The sequence below is a fragment of the Ambystoma mexicanum genome, chromosome 8 (genome assembly GCF_040938575.1).
Source record: "Ambystoma mexicanum isolate Mex_15411 chromosome 8, UKY_AmexF1_1, whole genome shotgun sequence".
Taxonomy (NCBI): domain Eukaryota; kingdom Metazoa; phylum Chordata; class Amphibia; order Caudata; family Ambystomatidae; genus Ambystoma; species Ambystoma mexicanum.
The window spans coordinates 1,693,673,398-1,693,689,045 of record NC_090929.1 but is presented as its reverse complement, the minus strand read 5'-3'; the positions used below and the strand labels follow the sequence as shown (position 1 = coordinate 1,693,689,045).

Sequence of the window (15,648 nt, the reverse complement as noted above, 5' to 3'; positions counted from 1 at the left end):
CTTTTTCTGTGTAGTACAGGCTTGTACCAAAGGTGAAATTGTACTACCACTTGTGGTCCCTAAGGGTACTGCACAGGATTCTGCCTAACAGTCCGTCACGATCATCACCTCCGGCCATGGCTGCCAAAATGGTGTTCCCTTCATCAGATTGCCTTTGTCGGTCCACCACAGAAGATCCTGGCGACCGAGGGCGGAATCTGAACGGGATCCGACATCCTGCTGGAGAACTGCGACCACTGCATCTTGAGAGCCCACTGCAGAGATCTCATCTGCAGCCTGGCCTCTGGCACCAGGAAAATGCAGGATGCCATGAGGCCGAGCAACCTCAAGAATTCGAACGCCGGGAGACTCTGGGCACGTTGAAACTTGTCCACCATCTGCAGAATGTGATGAGCCCTCACCTGAGGAGGCGAACACTGCCCCATAGTCTGCAACTTGTTCACTATCCTAACAGACACAGTGACTGCAATCGAAGAAGTACTCTTCTAGGAATAAAGGTCAAGGCTGCAGGAAGCTTTAGGGTAAAATGTTTCCCTAAATAGAGACTCTAACAGCAAATATAAATTGCAACTAAAGGCTTAACCACAACCGCTCACCCCCGGCTACATCCACTGAAAAACCATCCCCTAACTGGACTGGAACCACACAGGGAAGATGTTCCAAGCAACAGCATTACGCAAAAGTGATGATTGGCAGAGCCTTTGCCTGAGCCTCGCGAAACATCAGACAAATCAGTTCCAAGGGGTCTTGAACCAAGTTGCAAAACATGTATTTGGACTCAATAAATATGACCATGTCTTTTGACTGGTTCAATGTCAACAAGATAATACACATAGGATCTTGGACCCCGGTCTCTGCCACATTACTACTCCCACCTCCACATTACTACTCCTTCCTCCAGATTACTACTCCCACCTCAACACTACTCCCTCATTCACTCTATTGCTCTCTCCTCCACCCTACTACTTCCTCATTCACACCACATTACAACTCCCTTACTCCATGCTACTACTCCCTCCCCCATAATACTACTCCCACCTCCTCACTTCTTCTTTCTCTGCCAATTACTACTCCCACCTCAACACTACTACTCGCTCCTTCACTCTACTGCTCTCTCCTCCACACTACTACTTCTTCCTCCAGACTACTGTTACACCTCAACCTCACCTTCATCCCAGTCAACCTCCTTTCACACACTCACTTTTCGCTCACTGCCTACACTCCTTCTAACACTCTCTCTTACTCAGTGTGCACTGAGTAAGAGAGAGTGTACACGTACAGTACTGCTTACTTTCACCAACCAATACCTCACCCTTTCTCCAATTCACCTCCCCACTTCATCCCACCGTCCTTGCACATGTGGTCTCTTGGCCTCCAACCTCCTCCTTTGACCTCACCAGAACCCACACCTTCCCGTTTTCTTTTGCCCCTCTTATCACCACCTCCTTATCCCATTAGATTACTGGCCCGGTGCAATCTGGTGCTGTCGTTTCCGCAGGGAGGTCTTACAATCATTGACGTGTGCAAATAGCGGGTTAAGCCAGCCCCTTTCCACTGTACGGGGTAGCCATGCTGCAACAATGGTGGCCCACGCTGCTCCGTGGCCCAGTTTATGTCGGGGGCCACGGTGCAGTGATCCCCAAGTTAAGTGTAAGACAATCTGCCGGAAGTTTGTATTGTAGTGGGTCTGGTGCAGCGGATAGTGTTCTGTGTGTGCAGGTGTTGGGGAGCAGTGAACGGCGTGCCTGGTAGCTGCAGAGGCTCTCAATTTTTGCATTTGCTGAATCCCTCTCTTTGCTGGTTCTTTAATTCAGAGGACTTCTGCATTTAGGGTGGGACACAGGGGGGCTGCAGTCCTACAGGTGATCTTTCTTCAGATCAGAGGTCTCATTTTTGGAACTGCAAAAGAATGCAAAAAAGCTGTCCAGCGTGGTTCTTGAGAGGTACGAGGTGATGCAAGTAGGTACCGTTCATATAAAAGCAGACACTTGTGGAGGAGATAGGAATTGGAACCCCCTTAACTGCACTCTGGTTTCCACTTTGGTAGGCCTCCCACCCCAGACTGACAGCGGTGCTTGAGGTCAAGGATCTACCCTGAATCTAGAAAAGGTGATATTATTTTCAGAAGGAATCGTGGTGGATCTCAGGATGGATGCTCGCTTAGGGCGTGTGCGAATGAGGTAACGCCTGAACTGTAAAGCACATCCCTTTGAGCTGCAGTATTTGCAGGGAATGTGGAGTGTGCGTGGGTTGGGTGAATGTAGGAGGCCCAATGGGCTGAGGGTATAATTTGCTGTTGTGCTGCTTGCTGTTTTGTGTGGGTGCGGCAGAGCAGCACTGTGAAGGACACTACGTTGTCAACACTGTGCCAAAGGAGTAGCTTCATCAATGGGGTGGTTGCGACCTGGAGTTTCTTTAAGGCAACTCTGTGGAGCTGTCATTTTGTGCAGCATCGCATTGAAATGGAGTATTTGATGGTTTGTCAGGGCAGGGTTTGGGGGTCTGGTGAATATATGGGTAACCTAGGCAGTGAAGGGAAGGATCCATTCATGAGACCAATGCTGGTAAACTCGGATAACCAATGCAATCTCTGTTAAGTATGATTTTTGAAATAAAGGTCAGAATGGGATATTCCATGCCCAAGCATAATTGGGGAAGTTGAATGCTGGAAACCGAAACGCCATTTACTGTTGAAAAATGATCTTCCTGTTTGGAGCCTCTTCTGGGGCTTTCAGGACTCATGGTGGATAGCCAGGTTGCTAGGGACTGACACTGATTTTGGATCTTGGCGACGACTAGGTAAAGTTGTGTCTTTGGCGTAGGATACAGAGGAGGCTGTGGCTGCCAATTATCTTGAGCAGGGAGTGGAGGTGGATGTGGAACAGTATGTGTAGAGATCCTGAAGAGACTGTGCCTGAGATCCCGCAGAATTCGGACAAGATGGCACTTTTCTTGGGACGCTATAATCCACTGATTGGGAAGGAGTTAAGCCAGGGCATGGAAGACGAGTGCCTCCTGATATTTCAGAAATTCCACTGTGTCAAACACCCGGGTATTAGGTAGGGACGGTTTAGATCCTATGAAAAAATAAAAAAAGAAATCTTACTTGTCTGTGGGCAAAATGAGCTACCACTTTTAAAGGCATTTCATGCAGGTCTTTTGGATATCTCCGGGAAATCATTTTTAGTAAGGACAGGACAGCACCGTGAAGGTTGGTTTGGATGGCATACAGCGCTCATAAAGTAAACAAGAGAAATATAGTGGACTGCAAAATGTGTCTTTCAGTAAACGGATCTATGTGATCACTGCGTCGCCGAAAAATGAAGACAAAATAAAAGCTGATTACAAAGATGGGGCAGCGTGGGGGGCGCTGTTGCGCAGCAGGCCAAGATGGCCACTGCCTGAAAAGCGCCGGTAACGGCTTGTATTAAAATCCTTCTAATATCCTGCCTTCTTCACCCCAACCCCTTGACAATCTCTGGTGGCAATACTTAGCACAGCTGGAACCCCCGGACGGAATTCTGCACCTAACCACTGCACCGTAACAGCAGGCCTGACGGAAGAGAGTGGGGGAGGTGCGGCTCGCAGCGCGGGAGATTGAGGTGTCCGCGGCGGTCCCATTCGGCCGGCAGCGGGGACCCATCCTGCTTGCATACCAGCGTTGGAGCTGCCGGAATCGCTGACTGGAGGCACCCGCTGCGGTTAGCTATGGCTGGGCTGAGGCGGATAGGAGCCCCGCGGCGTCTGCAGCGCCGGCATCAGTGGGCGGGGGCACATGGTTTCGGTGCCCCCCCACCTCGGCTGAGCTGACTGGGTGTGACTACCTGCCATGTGGGGTGAGCGGGCCCCTGCTGGAGGACTCCACGGGCTCGGCGTGCCTGGATGCTGCTGGAGCCGGCCTTCCCCCTCCCGCCCCACTGGCTTACCTGCAGTCGATTGGATTCCTGAGCGCTGGGCCCCGGACTGCCTGGACTGGGCCCTGGACTGGGCGGCGTGCTATCGGGGCCAGGCTCCCGGCTGGTCCGGGTGACTGGGTGGCGCTCCCCCCCCCCCCCGAGTTGGCATACCAGGCTGGAGAGCGCGGCAGTGGGAGGAGGGGCTGCGGGACTTGGAGCATTGTGCCTGACCGCCTTGGAGGGGTGCTGACTGCACCACTGGCAGAAGAAACAAGCGCTGGAAGGGATCAGGCCAGCACGAGGTCAGGAACATGGGTGTTCCGGAGTCTGCTAATATAGACACTATGGAAATGTTTGTTGAGCAGCTTTTGGTGGACGTTCTGGATAATCTCCCTCTATCCAACATGTACATGGTGGAGCGTGCACACTGCTCGCTGACTCCCAGACCTCCTCCGGGTGCCTGGAGCGTCCTATTATTGCAAGAATTCTTTGTCATCAGGATAGGGACGCCATATTACGAGCGGCCAGGGAGAAGAAAGGCTTAAAATCGGAGGGCTCGACTATATGACTGTTTCCTGACTTCAGCCCAGCAGTCCAAGGCCAAAGGAAGACCTTTCAAACGGCTAAAAGTATCCTCAGGAGTAAAGGAGCAAAATACTCCATGATGTATTGGGCTAAGCTCCGGGTGCAACACAAAGGGGCATCAGTGTTTTCCACTACTCCAGAAGCAGCAGAACAGTTTGCTAGAAATTTACCAGAGCCGGGGGGAGCTCCACGGCATCCTTCTTGATTTAGCGCTGATATCCTTTGGAAAGAGGAATGCTGGAAACCGGGGAGAGTGCTGTCACTACTTGACACTTGGGGCACAGGTGGAGAGGGGTTGACTCCGTCTGCCGTGGCCTTATGGAGCGCTAGAGCTGCCCTCAGAGCCCCCGGTCACCGCAGGTACTGCGGTATAGTTTAGTTGTGGTTAAAGTTATCTCTACTATGGTTGGGTTGGGGGAATGGTTGCGGAGGGTGGGCAGAGAGCCGGTAGGTTATGGTTGCTGGCGTGGGTGGGAGTGGGGGGTTGAAGGGAGAGGGAGTGGGGTACGAGGTTTACAGTTCTTTGGGAATTGCATTGGTAACACTGATTTATCCTCTTGCACATGCTTTGTTACAAGCGCTAATACTTGCGGGTTGTGGACCTTTAATGCTATGCATATTATAGATAGTGGGTTGATAGGTGTCATTACACCCTGCAACCTATGGCCACATTGGGGATCAGTGGTGGGCAGGGTCGCCAGCTTACAATAATGACTTGGAATGTGAGAGGATTCACGAATAAAACAAAATCTCACCTGAAAGCAAACTTTAGCAGGAATCACAAGGTCAATGTGCTCTGCTTACAAGAAACACACCTGGCTAGTGACGCACATCTTCCCAAACTAGCTGGATGGGGCATACATAGGTATTGTTTGTCCTATTCCTCACATGCCAGAGGAGTGGCGACATACATACATGGATCCCTTCAGTTTCGACTGGACGAACAAATTAAAGACGAAGAGGGCCATTGAATACAGCTGGCGGGGGAAATAAGTGGTGCAAAAATCCTAATGATAAATATATATGCCCCTAACGCGCGCAGCCTGGACTTCTTCCACCAATATGCTAGGCATATTCATAAATTCCCTGCCTATGAAATACTCTGGGTAGGCGACTTCAACTTGGCGCTTACACTGGACCTGGATAGGTCAGCCACATTACAACAGGCACTCCCGCAGGCGGCTAGGGCAAACAAATTACTCATGTTCTTTTGGAAGAATTATTCTTTATTTTTGCTGCGTATCATAACCTTCGTGACGTATGTCGTGAGGAGCACCCTGCCGCTAGAGAGTACACCTTTTTCTCTGGGGTTCACTGCAGGTCTTCCAGGATCGATTACATTATGGCATCCACCGCCATCGCCAGGAGGGCTGTGGGAGCTAGGATACTTCCTCTCACCCTTTCAGATCATTCACCAGTTTTGGTCCATATCAATGATATTGCGAGCTCCCCATCCTCGCCCCGGTGGTGTTTCAGAGCTGCATCCTTGGAGGACGTGGCCTTTTGTGCTGACGTAGAGCGGGACATTCAAGCCTATTTTCAGGCCAATATTGGCTCGGTGCCTAGCCAAAGCACAATATGGGAGCCGTTTAAGGTGTATGTCAGGGGGTGCTGTATATCGAGAGAGGGGGGATTCTGAAGGCGCTGCGAGGGTCTATGAGGAGATTGGAGGGTACTATCCATGACTTAGAAAACAAATAGAGTACCTCCGATGGCCTAGCTATTCAAGACACACTGAGGGCACGCAGGGAGGAGTACCAACAACTGGCAGCGAGTGAAGAAACATTTCTAGGAGACCCTATAATGGCAATGAGATATGTGGAGGGAGACTGCCCGAGTAGAACTCTGGCCTGGGCCATTAGACGGGAGCGACAAATGGCCCCCATAGCGGAGATTATGGGACCGGACGGTGGGGCTATCAAAGACCTACATGGGATAAATAAGGAGTTTTATAATTATTATGCACAACTATATGCTTCCTGTCACACAGTTGGGTGCGATAAGCTGGTTGAATACCTCGATGAGGTAGCGCTGGGGTGGCTAGATAGTGAGCAGGGTGAGGCGCTAAATGCCCCTATTACAGAAGAGGAGGTTCGAGAAGCTATTAAATTGCTTCCTAATGGTAAGGCACCTGGTTTAGATGGTATTACATCTGAATTTTCTAAGGCTTACATTGACATTGTAACTCCTCACTTACTGGGTATGCATGAAGATGCCATGTCCAGAGGCTCACTCCCTGAATCGACTAGATCGGCTTTAGTGACAGTGCTACCAGAGCCAGGGAAAGACCCTCACCAACTAGCGTCATACAGACCGCTGTCATTGATTAACAGCGACAATAAAATACTAGCAAAAATACTAACCAATGGACTTCTGCCACATATGCCTGCTCTGGTTCTTCCTGACCAGGCAGGCTTTATGCCAGGTCGGTCCACCAAGGCGCTTATTTACTCTGATGCACAATGTCAACCCTGAGGTTCCCATAGCACTGGTAGCACTCGACACCGAAAAGGCGTTTGACTCAGTTGAGTGGCCCTTTCTTTTTGAGGTACTGAGGCGCTCAGGGTGTGGCCTTACCTATATTGGCTGGGTCAGGCTGCTTTATACTGCTCCAAGGGCCGCTGTATATACAAGCGGGGTGACTTCTGAGTTCCTCTACCCCACACGCGGTACGGGACAGGGGTGCCCATTTTCCCCAATCCTGTTTGCCCTGCCAGGGAGCCTCTGGCATGCCACGTCCGGGAGTTACATGCCCACCGAGGTATCTGTGTGAACACGCATCGAGCTATAATTTAGCTGTATGCGGATGTCATTTTGCTATATGTCAAACATCCTAAGCAGAATCTAGCTCCTTTAACGCAGGAAGTGCTCAGATTTGGGGAACTGTCTGGCCTTAATATCAACTGGAATAGGTCAGAGGTCCTCCCTCTAACACCGGGGGTGCTGCAAACCGATGTGGCCAATGACTTTCGATGGTGCCCCAGTGGGTTGAGGTATTTAGGCATCATGGTTACCACAGAGGTCAATACGCTGTACAGGGATAACTACATAAAAGTGCTTGAGGCTTTGGAGCAGAAAGTGGAGTCATGGATCCTGCTCCCCATTTCACAGGCAGCGCGCTTGGCCTTGGCCAAGATGGTCATTCTACCCAAGCTGCTTTATATTTTCAACAATGTCCCAATATGGCCCCCTGGTCTTTATTGGTCACGTAGCAGGACAATGATGTCCAGGTTAGTGTGGGCTGGTAAGCAATCTCGTATTGCGTATGACACCCTGACGCTGGCCTATGAGCATGGGGGACTGGAATTCCCCGACATGCACTGGTAATTTTTGGCAGCGCAAATGCAGTATGTAGTAGGTTGGAACTCCCCGAGCCCGGCTTATTCACATGTCATGGCGGCGAAAGCGATCTCCTACCCGAATAGCGCAATGGGAATGCCATGGAGGAACAGAGACGCGGTTCCGAGGGGAGAGGTTCAGCCTGTAAGCGTGACCTGTAGGGCTTGGGAGCAGGTGAGCCAATTGTCGGATGCTGTGCCCCACTTTCATCCAAAATGGTCCATTTATAATGTTACTGGCATACCACTTAGAGGGGAGCACAATGCGGTGACTCTGCTCCTATACTATACACTTAGGGGGATATTCAAAACGAAGTGGCCCGAGTTCCAGAGGGCCCCAGTCCCCAACCCGGCGCAACAGTGCATTGCTAAACCTCTGACCTCTGGCAGATGAGTATCCTCCATTTCTAAAGTGATTCGGAGAGCAATGGGTCTACAAGAGTGCATGGGCAGCCTCTCTGGGCTGTGGCTTGAGCGATGCTCATTTGAAACTCATATAAATCCAGACTCGAAAGATCTCACTGAACGCTCGAGATAGATTGACCCACTTTAAATTTTTGCACCAGGTTTACTATTCCCCGATGAAGTTGAGAAGAATTTATACTGATAGCCGCCCGGGGTGTAGGAGATGTGGTGGGGAACCTGCTGATTTTTTTCATGTGGTGTGGGGCTGCCTACACATCAGATTGTTCTGGAGTAAAATTGAGGAGGCAATGACTGAAATGCTTCCTACGCCTCGGGTATACATGCCCGCGGTATGGTTGCTGGCCCTGATTGAGGGGGTGGGGTCCCGCATGGAACGGAAACTGCTGGGAATGGCGGCAGGGGTGGCCAAGCATCCGGTGGCCAGGAGGTGGGGTAAGAGAAACTCTCTGATATTTAGCTGCTGGCTGGAATGCATGAAGCTGTGTGAACTGAGGGAGTCCAGATATGCTACATCTATGACGATTGCAAGCCGCCCCTTTGACTATTGGCCTCCATTCCGGCTATACTTGGCTGAAACTGACACCAGGTCCCATTCATCGGACATGAGACTGAGTGGACTCTCGTGAACTGTAGGAGATGGGGTTCACAGCCCATGGACACTTGCTATGAAGCGGAAAAACATAACAGCGTTTTAATGGTCCAGTGACTGCGTCGGTATCATCTGTATCTATTATGTATATTTGGGGTTAGAGCGTGTGCAACTATGACACGATAACAGTTGATGGGGTGGAGGGTGGTATGGGAGGGAGGTTTGAGGGGGGCTGTTAAGTTGTCTGTTGGTTGTATTACGAAAATCAATAAAGAAAGTATTTAAAAAAAAAACAAAGATGGCGAGGTGCAGTGATTAAAAAGATCCCTTTTGTCTGCATCCCCATAGCCTCCACTTCATGTGTGTGCCGCCGACTCCCTTCTATCCCTGCGGCATCAGTTCCCTTCCACTAACGTGGGGCGAAACTGGCACTGCAGGGTCCTGTTCTCTTTATTCTTTATTGTCCGCCGCTATCCATGTAATGGAAGCGGGCGACCCACCCGCAACCCTCCAGAGCCCATTACACCGAACAAGGCGAGCGGGAGACACCCCCGTGTTGCAAGGGAAAAAGGACAGAGCCCCTTTAAGAGGGGAGCTCGAGACTATGGGAGGGAGCGGGAAGCGGGAGGAAAGGGAGGGGCAAGGGAAGGGAGAGGGCAGTCATGTTACGGAGGAATAAAGGGAAGGTTGGAGAGCAGAATGGCTCCCGTGTTTTCTGTCTGTAGCGCACGTGTATGGCCAGCTCAGCAGTATAACAACTGGCGACGAAGGGAAACGATCCCCTGCTGTGCCATGACGGAGTGGAGCCCAGCAGCATCAGTGGATAGGGCCTGTGTGCCCAGCAGCATCCGGGGGCCCGTGTGCCCGCGGTGAAGGGGAGGCCGAATGCCCAGCGGCAGAAGAGGAGGAGGGCCTGTGCGCCTAGCGCGGAGGACGTGTGCCCCAGGAAACAGAAGAGGCCCATGCGCCTGCGACAAAGAAAGGGCCAGTGTGCCCTGCAGTAATGATGGGCCTGTGTGCCCTGCAGTGAGCCCGTGTGCTCGGAACAACGGTGGGCCAGAGCGCCCGGCAATAAGAGGTAGGCCCGTGAGCCCTGCAGCGGGCCGAGCGCCCAGAGCAATTGGGCCCGTGTGCTCTCGTGGTGGGCCCGTGTGCCCGGCAATAAGAGGTGGGCCCGTGAGCCCTGCAGCGGGCCGAGCGCCCAGAGCAATTGGGCCCGTGTGCTCTCGTGGTGGGCCCGTGTGCCCGGAAATAGGAGGTGGGCCTGTGAGCCCTGCAGCGGGCCGGTGCGCCCAGAGTAAACGGGCCGGGGTGCCTTGTGGTGGGCCCGTTTGCCCAACAACTCAGGTGGGCCTGCGTATGCCCTGGATTTAAGCAGAGGCCCGAGCGCCCCTGCCGGAAGGTCCGTGCAACCCGCGCATCAGGAGATGCCCGTGTGCCCTGCACCAGCGACCCGAAGTGAACCGCCCGCGTGCGGCCCGCGCATCCGAGAAGGAAGCCCCAACAGCTGCGGAGCGTTGGAGGAAGGGAAGGGAAGAGAAGACCGCGTCTGCAACGTCTGTAACCGCACGGCAGACCCGGCAGTCCAGCTGATACACCACGCCTGCTCGCACAGGACAAGAGGAGTCACCCGACCGCCGCTGCGGTTTGCAACATCTCAAGTACGGAGCAGGGACGGGGGCTGAAAGAGAAAGGAACCCCGTGTCCCCCCCAACGTGACAATCTATATTAAAGCAACAATACCGAACGAGATTAACCCCGTGTCTCCCATTTGTGACACCAAAAAAAAAAAACATTATTTCCGTAATAATAAAGATACGTGGGGAATTCACATCCCGTGTTTCCCAGTGTGACAATAGTGCAAGCAAATAAAAACAAGCAGGAAAGTGCATCTTGCATCTCCTGTTACGTCACATTGCCTCAGAAATAGACAAAAGGAGGAAAGATAGAGTGGGCCCAACCACGACCCATGAGCGCCCGTACCAGACCCAAACAACAGCAAGGACACATGCTGTGCATGAATTAAGTGACACCATAGTGCTTACACCCACTTACCAAAGGCACACCCCGATGCCAGGAACAAACGTCATCGCCTCGACACCAGCGACAGTGACCCGAGAATTGCCCAGAACCACGCCCTAGCAGCAACAGGCAACAAAAGTAACCAACCAGAGCCAGCACACAAAGTGGCACCCGCGGCCAGCGCCACCACCAATCCTCAAGATATAAGAGGCCCGCCGCTTATGTCTGCACCACCAACAGAAAGGACTGATACAGAGAGAGGGGTCCACCCCGGGACCAAAACAACCTGACAAGTGCAAACAGAGAGCACTAACTGGGACACTGACACCACGCCAGAAACCCAGAGCCACCCACCCAGTGGACCTATGTTATTGGAACACCAATGCAGCTCTATAACAGACTGGGCACACATTAGTGGCCTCCACCACGCAAACCACCGGTGCCGAAATGTGACAGGCCCACAGAAGGACAACACCAACACAATTTGTGCATCACCACGAGGATAACGACAAGGTGGAGAGCCATCACGCCAACTCACACCCCTGCAGACTGCAGAGGACCAAGAGAACCCATCTGGATACTACCAGCAGCCCACGAGAGTAAAGCCGCGCCTGAACTGCCGCTGCCTAACACGAGAATACGAGTAACCACGCCACAGGACAACCAACTGCCCTTGACCATCCTGAAAGCCAAGAGCGACAACCAAGGTCCTACTTCCACGTGGAGCACCACGACGCGCCCACACCATGACTGACCACACACAAGCAGACGCCGACGCAGGCACGCAAGCCATGGCAAACTTGGGCCCCACATCATATGCCGCCGCCATGAGAAGACCCAACCCATTCGCCTTGAATCCGCACCACGACCAAGGAACAAGATGGGAAGAGTGGATCGAAGAGTTTGAAGACTTTCTAGGTGCGATTGGGAACGTAGACCCGCCAAACAAACTCAGCATATTTAGGAATTTAGTAGGAAAAGAGATAAAGGACATCATCAAGACAATCCCTGCCACAGACAAAACCACGTACCAACGTCTCCTCGATGCAATAAACGACAGACTCATAGTAGGATCCAATAAAGACTACGAGCGCCTTGCATTCAACCAACACAGGCAACGTTCACACGAAACAATTGGAGAGTTCGTCATACGTCTCCAGCAGAAGATAGGAGACTGCGACTTCGCCAACTTCAATGATGAAGAAGCTATAAGACTAAGGATCATAGAAGGGTGCACCTCGTCAACATTCAGGAAACACCTTCTCATCAAGCCCCTACCCCTAGCGAAAATACTGAATATGGCAAAAACATACGAGAGAACTGACGCACAGGCAGCCGCCATTGAGAGGAAAATTGAACGCGACGCCATCGCGGCCCTCACGGAAAAGCAATCGCAACACTCCGAGCCCACTCGACCCTGGAGAAGGAAGAAACAGAGAAGACACTGGCAAGAAAGCCCGAGCAGAGAGCAATGCCACGGGCGAGGGTGGAATAACACCCACAGACAACCATACCCAGCTCTTAGACGAACATGCTGGCGCTGTGGCCAGGAAGGTCACCTTCAGAGAATGTGCAGAACAGGACCACTCACAAGCTCGGCATGCCAACCCACACCCCAGGAAAGACACCCGAGTGCACCGAGAGCACGGCTAGACATCAGGAAAGACATCAAGGACATGGACACCAGCCCACCCAGAGGTCTCAGGCAGGCACACCCCCTCTACCCTGAGCTTGCCCACCGCAAAGGGGACGGACCGACACTTGGCACACAAATGCCACACGTCCTGCGAGAGAACTACGAGCTTTGCAACCGCCCAGTACCCTTTGAAATATTGTACGGGGGGGGGGAAATGGAAGTCACAGAAAACGTCAGTACAAGGCAACAGTACCAGACAAGGGCGGAAGAATACCCCCTAGACAAACCCCAAGACAATGCCATCCAATGGAGGACGGCACAAACAGAGCAGCCGAAAGGATGGCCACAACGTGACCCAACCCAAGGAGAACGCAGAGTGCTGAACACCATCCGTATGATACCGAGTCCCGCCAGAGGACACAGTCGTCTCAGTAACCGGACAGCACTACAACACGCACTCATCAATGTCCACTATAGGTCATTCAAAGTAACCCACAATAAGGACCACGTGACCGAGCAAGATGCTGAAGAGACAAGCAAAGCCAAAGGACAGATGAACAGCGCAGATTCCACCCTAGCGACAGGGAACAAAGAACAAGTGACAAGTACTACAAGGAACTACGGCAAAAGGACGCCAAATGACTCCCTCCTCCATGAGTTATACTTTGAAGAACACGAACCAACGGAAAGGAAGGTGATCGAGAGAGAGGAAAAAGAGAGAGAGGAGACTCATGAGACGCCACAACGAGAGAGTGCAGAAGAGACCCACGAGCAACCAAGAAGGCCCCATCGAACCACAAAGAGACCCCAACGGCTCATCGAGCAAATGTAACCGGGGAAGTTTCATGTTAAGCAAGGGGGAGGTGTTGCAAGGGAAAAAGGACAGAGCCCCTTTAAGAGGGGAGCTCGAGACTATGGGAGGGAGCGGGAAGCGGGAGGAAAGGGAGGGGCAAGGGAAGGGAGAGGGCAGTCATGTTACGGAGGAATAAAGGGAAGGTTGGAGAGCAGAATGGCTCCCGTGTTTTCTGTCTGTAGCGCACGTGTATGGCCAGCTCAGCAGTATAACACCCCGCAACTCCCGCTCCCGGTATTTTGCAAGCAGCCAAGTGCGCATTTGTCATGTTTTTGTCAGCATTTTCGTCCGATACCCCGTACACTACCTGTGTTTTCTTGCACATGAAATCTCAGCTTTTCGCCAGTTCATATTATTTCATAACCTTTCAAATCCAGGTGTTGGTGAGAAGAATAATATCACTGTTTCATTAGATCCAGTTGTTAATATAAATAAAACAATCCCAAAAAGGTACCAAGCTCAAACTAAAAAGTAATTTGTGATGCTATAAATATTTTCAGTGAATCAACGTACAATTGAGGAGAGTGATGGTTTGGAATTACCTGGATGTCTTCTCGTTGTTAACGCGTGGTCCATTGTTGTTTCCGGTGGTGGTGTTCCTGGCCCTGTTATTAATATGCTTCCTGGTATTGTTCTCGTTGAAGTAGGTTTTGTTCTGTGGTTTGTCAATCTTGGTGTTGCTGTGGTTGTTGTTGTTGGCATCATTCTTGGGGTTGATCTTGTCATTGTTCTAAATGATTTGGTTGTGGTTAATCCTCCTCCCAATGTTGTCCATGACAGTTTTCTTAGGGTTGTTATTTTTGTTCTCCATGTTTTCCTGGGCGGTATTGTTGCTGTTGGTATGGCTCTTGCTGTTGTTTTTGGTTCTTTTGTCATTGATGGAACTGATGAAATAGAATAGAAATACGTTACCTATCTCCATAGTGAATCTGTGGTCCTTAAGGATGACCGAGGGTAAATAAATAAAACCTTCAGTCAATGTGAGACATTCCATATATGCTGGCGCCACACATTTCATATTATATGTGCTGTGCCACTTCGGCCTACCCATCACTTAGCTTCCTTCCTTCTCCGCAATCAATTTCTGAAATAATATTTTATTTTTAGATGTCCTGTACAATAATCAATCAGCCATTAGCTCTCAGAGTAACTAGTCAAGGTGCCTTCTTCATCACACCACAATAAACAGGGGGGGGGGCAGTGGGGGTGCTCAAACTTCCTTAAATGTGCCCTGTGGGATGCACAATCGTTTTCTGGTATCTTCGACACGCCCTATGGGATTCCAGTTGGGTTTCCAATGTCTCATACCCTGCCCCGGGTCTCAGGGCGGGACTTGAGTCCCGCCATCCAAACAGCAGGCTCAAGACTCGGAATGGGATTTCAACCAGCTAATCAGACGTCTCAGGACATCTGGAAATGGCATGCAAGCCTTCAGAAGATCCAGGACACTTCCTGCTTCCCGTGTGCCCATTGGGTGGGTGCAGAGATAGGAGTGGACAGGGCAGGCTCATTTGGTGATGGCTTTGGACATTTTAAGAGAGTTAGGGGGGGTTGCATATCGTGTGTGGTGTCATTTTGTATTCCTATTTGAATCCCAATTGTCTGTTTGCAGTGGCTTCTGATTTGTGTTGCTCCATGATGTATCCACTTTTGCCTATGTGTGTTTCTAGCCCCCCTTTCTACCCAACAAAAATATCTAATACTACTCTGCTCCATTTTCCCTTTTGTGTCACCCGAAAAATAAAAAGCTTCATAACATCATTGCTGTGTTTGTAGGAACCTTTGCCTAAAACCCACACATTTTTTCTGTGCTGTGCATTAGTCAGTCTCCTTCCCTACTGTTTGTGTGTTCTGAGAGCCCTTTCTCGTTGTGCAGTTTTTGCGTGAATCTCGTTGTGTGTCTTTGTCACTTGTCCTGTTTATTTTTTGACATTTCTCTTTGGAGGGAGTGCCAGGTATGACAACGTTGAGGAGCTGGACTAGGTTGAGGAAGCCAGCCAGAAGGAGGACAGGGAACTCGAGTGAGGGTGGGGGGCACTGAGGCTGCGTGATGACGGGGAAATGGTGTTGGGGAGGGTAAGACCGAGCATATGGAGCCGCAGGTGGAAGTGGCGGGTCCTTTGGAGGGAGTCACGCCAGGCCAGAGAGGCCTTCGACTAGACTTGTGTGGTTGGAGGAGATGGGGATGCATGGGAAGGATGTACCTACTAATCATCAGGATGAGGTGGCAGCAGCTACAGGGTACCTTCATGAGTTCCTGCAGGACCTGGAACATTATATGCACCATGGTGTTGGTCAGGAAG

General features: G+C 51.3%; 1 protein-coding gene across 2 annotated transcripts in view; it reads right to left on the bottom strand.

Annotated features, from left to right (window-relative positions):
- LOC138473832 (deleted in malignant brain tumors 1 protein-like) overlaps window positions 1-15,648 on the bottom strand; it is a 238,034-nt gene that overhangs the window by 152,698 nt on the left and 69,688 nt on the right. For both annotated transcript variants that reach the window (XM_069612217.1, XM_069612218.1), the window contains exon 3: window positions 13,888-14,229. In XM_069612217.1, the coding sequence (XP_069468318.1) occupies window positions 13,888-14,229 (342 nt within the window). The remainder of the gene's footprint in view (window positions 1-13,887; window positions 14,230-15,648) is intronic.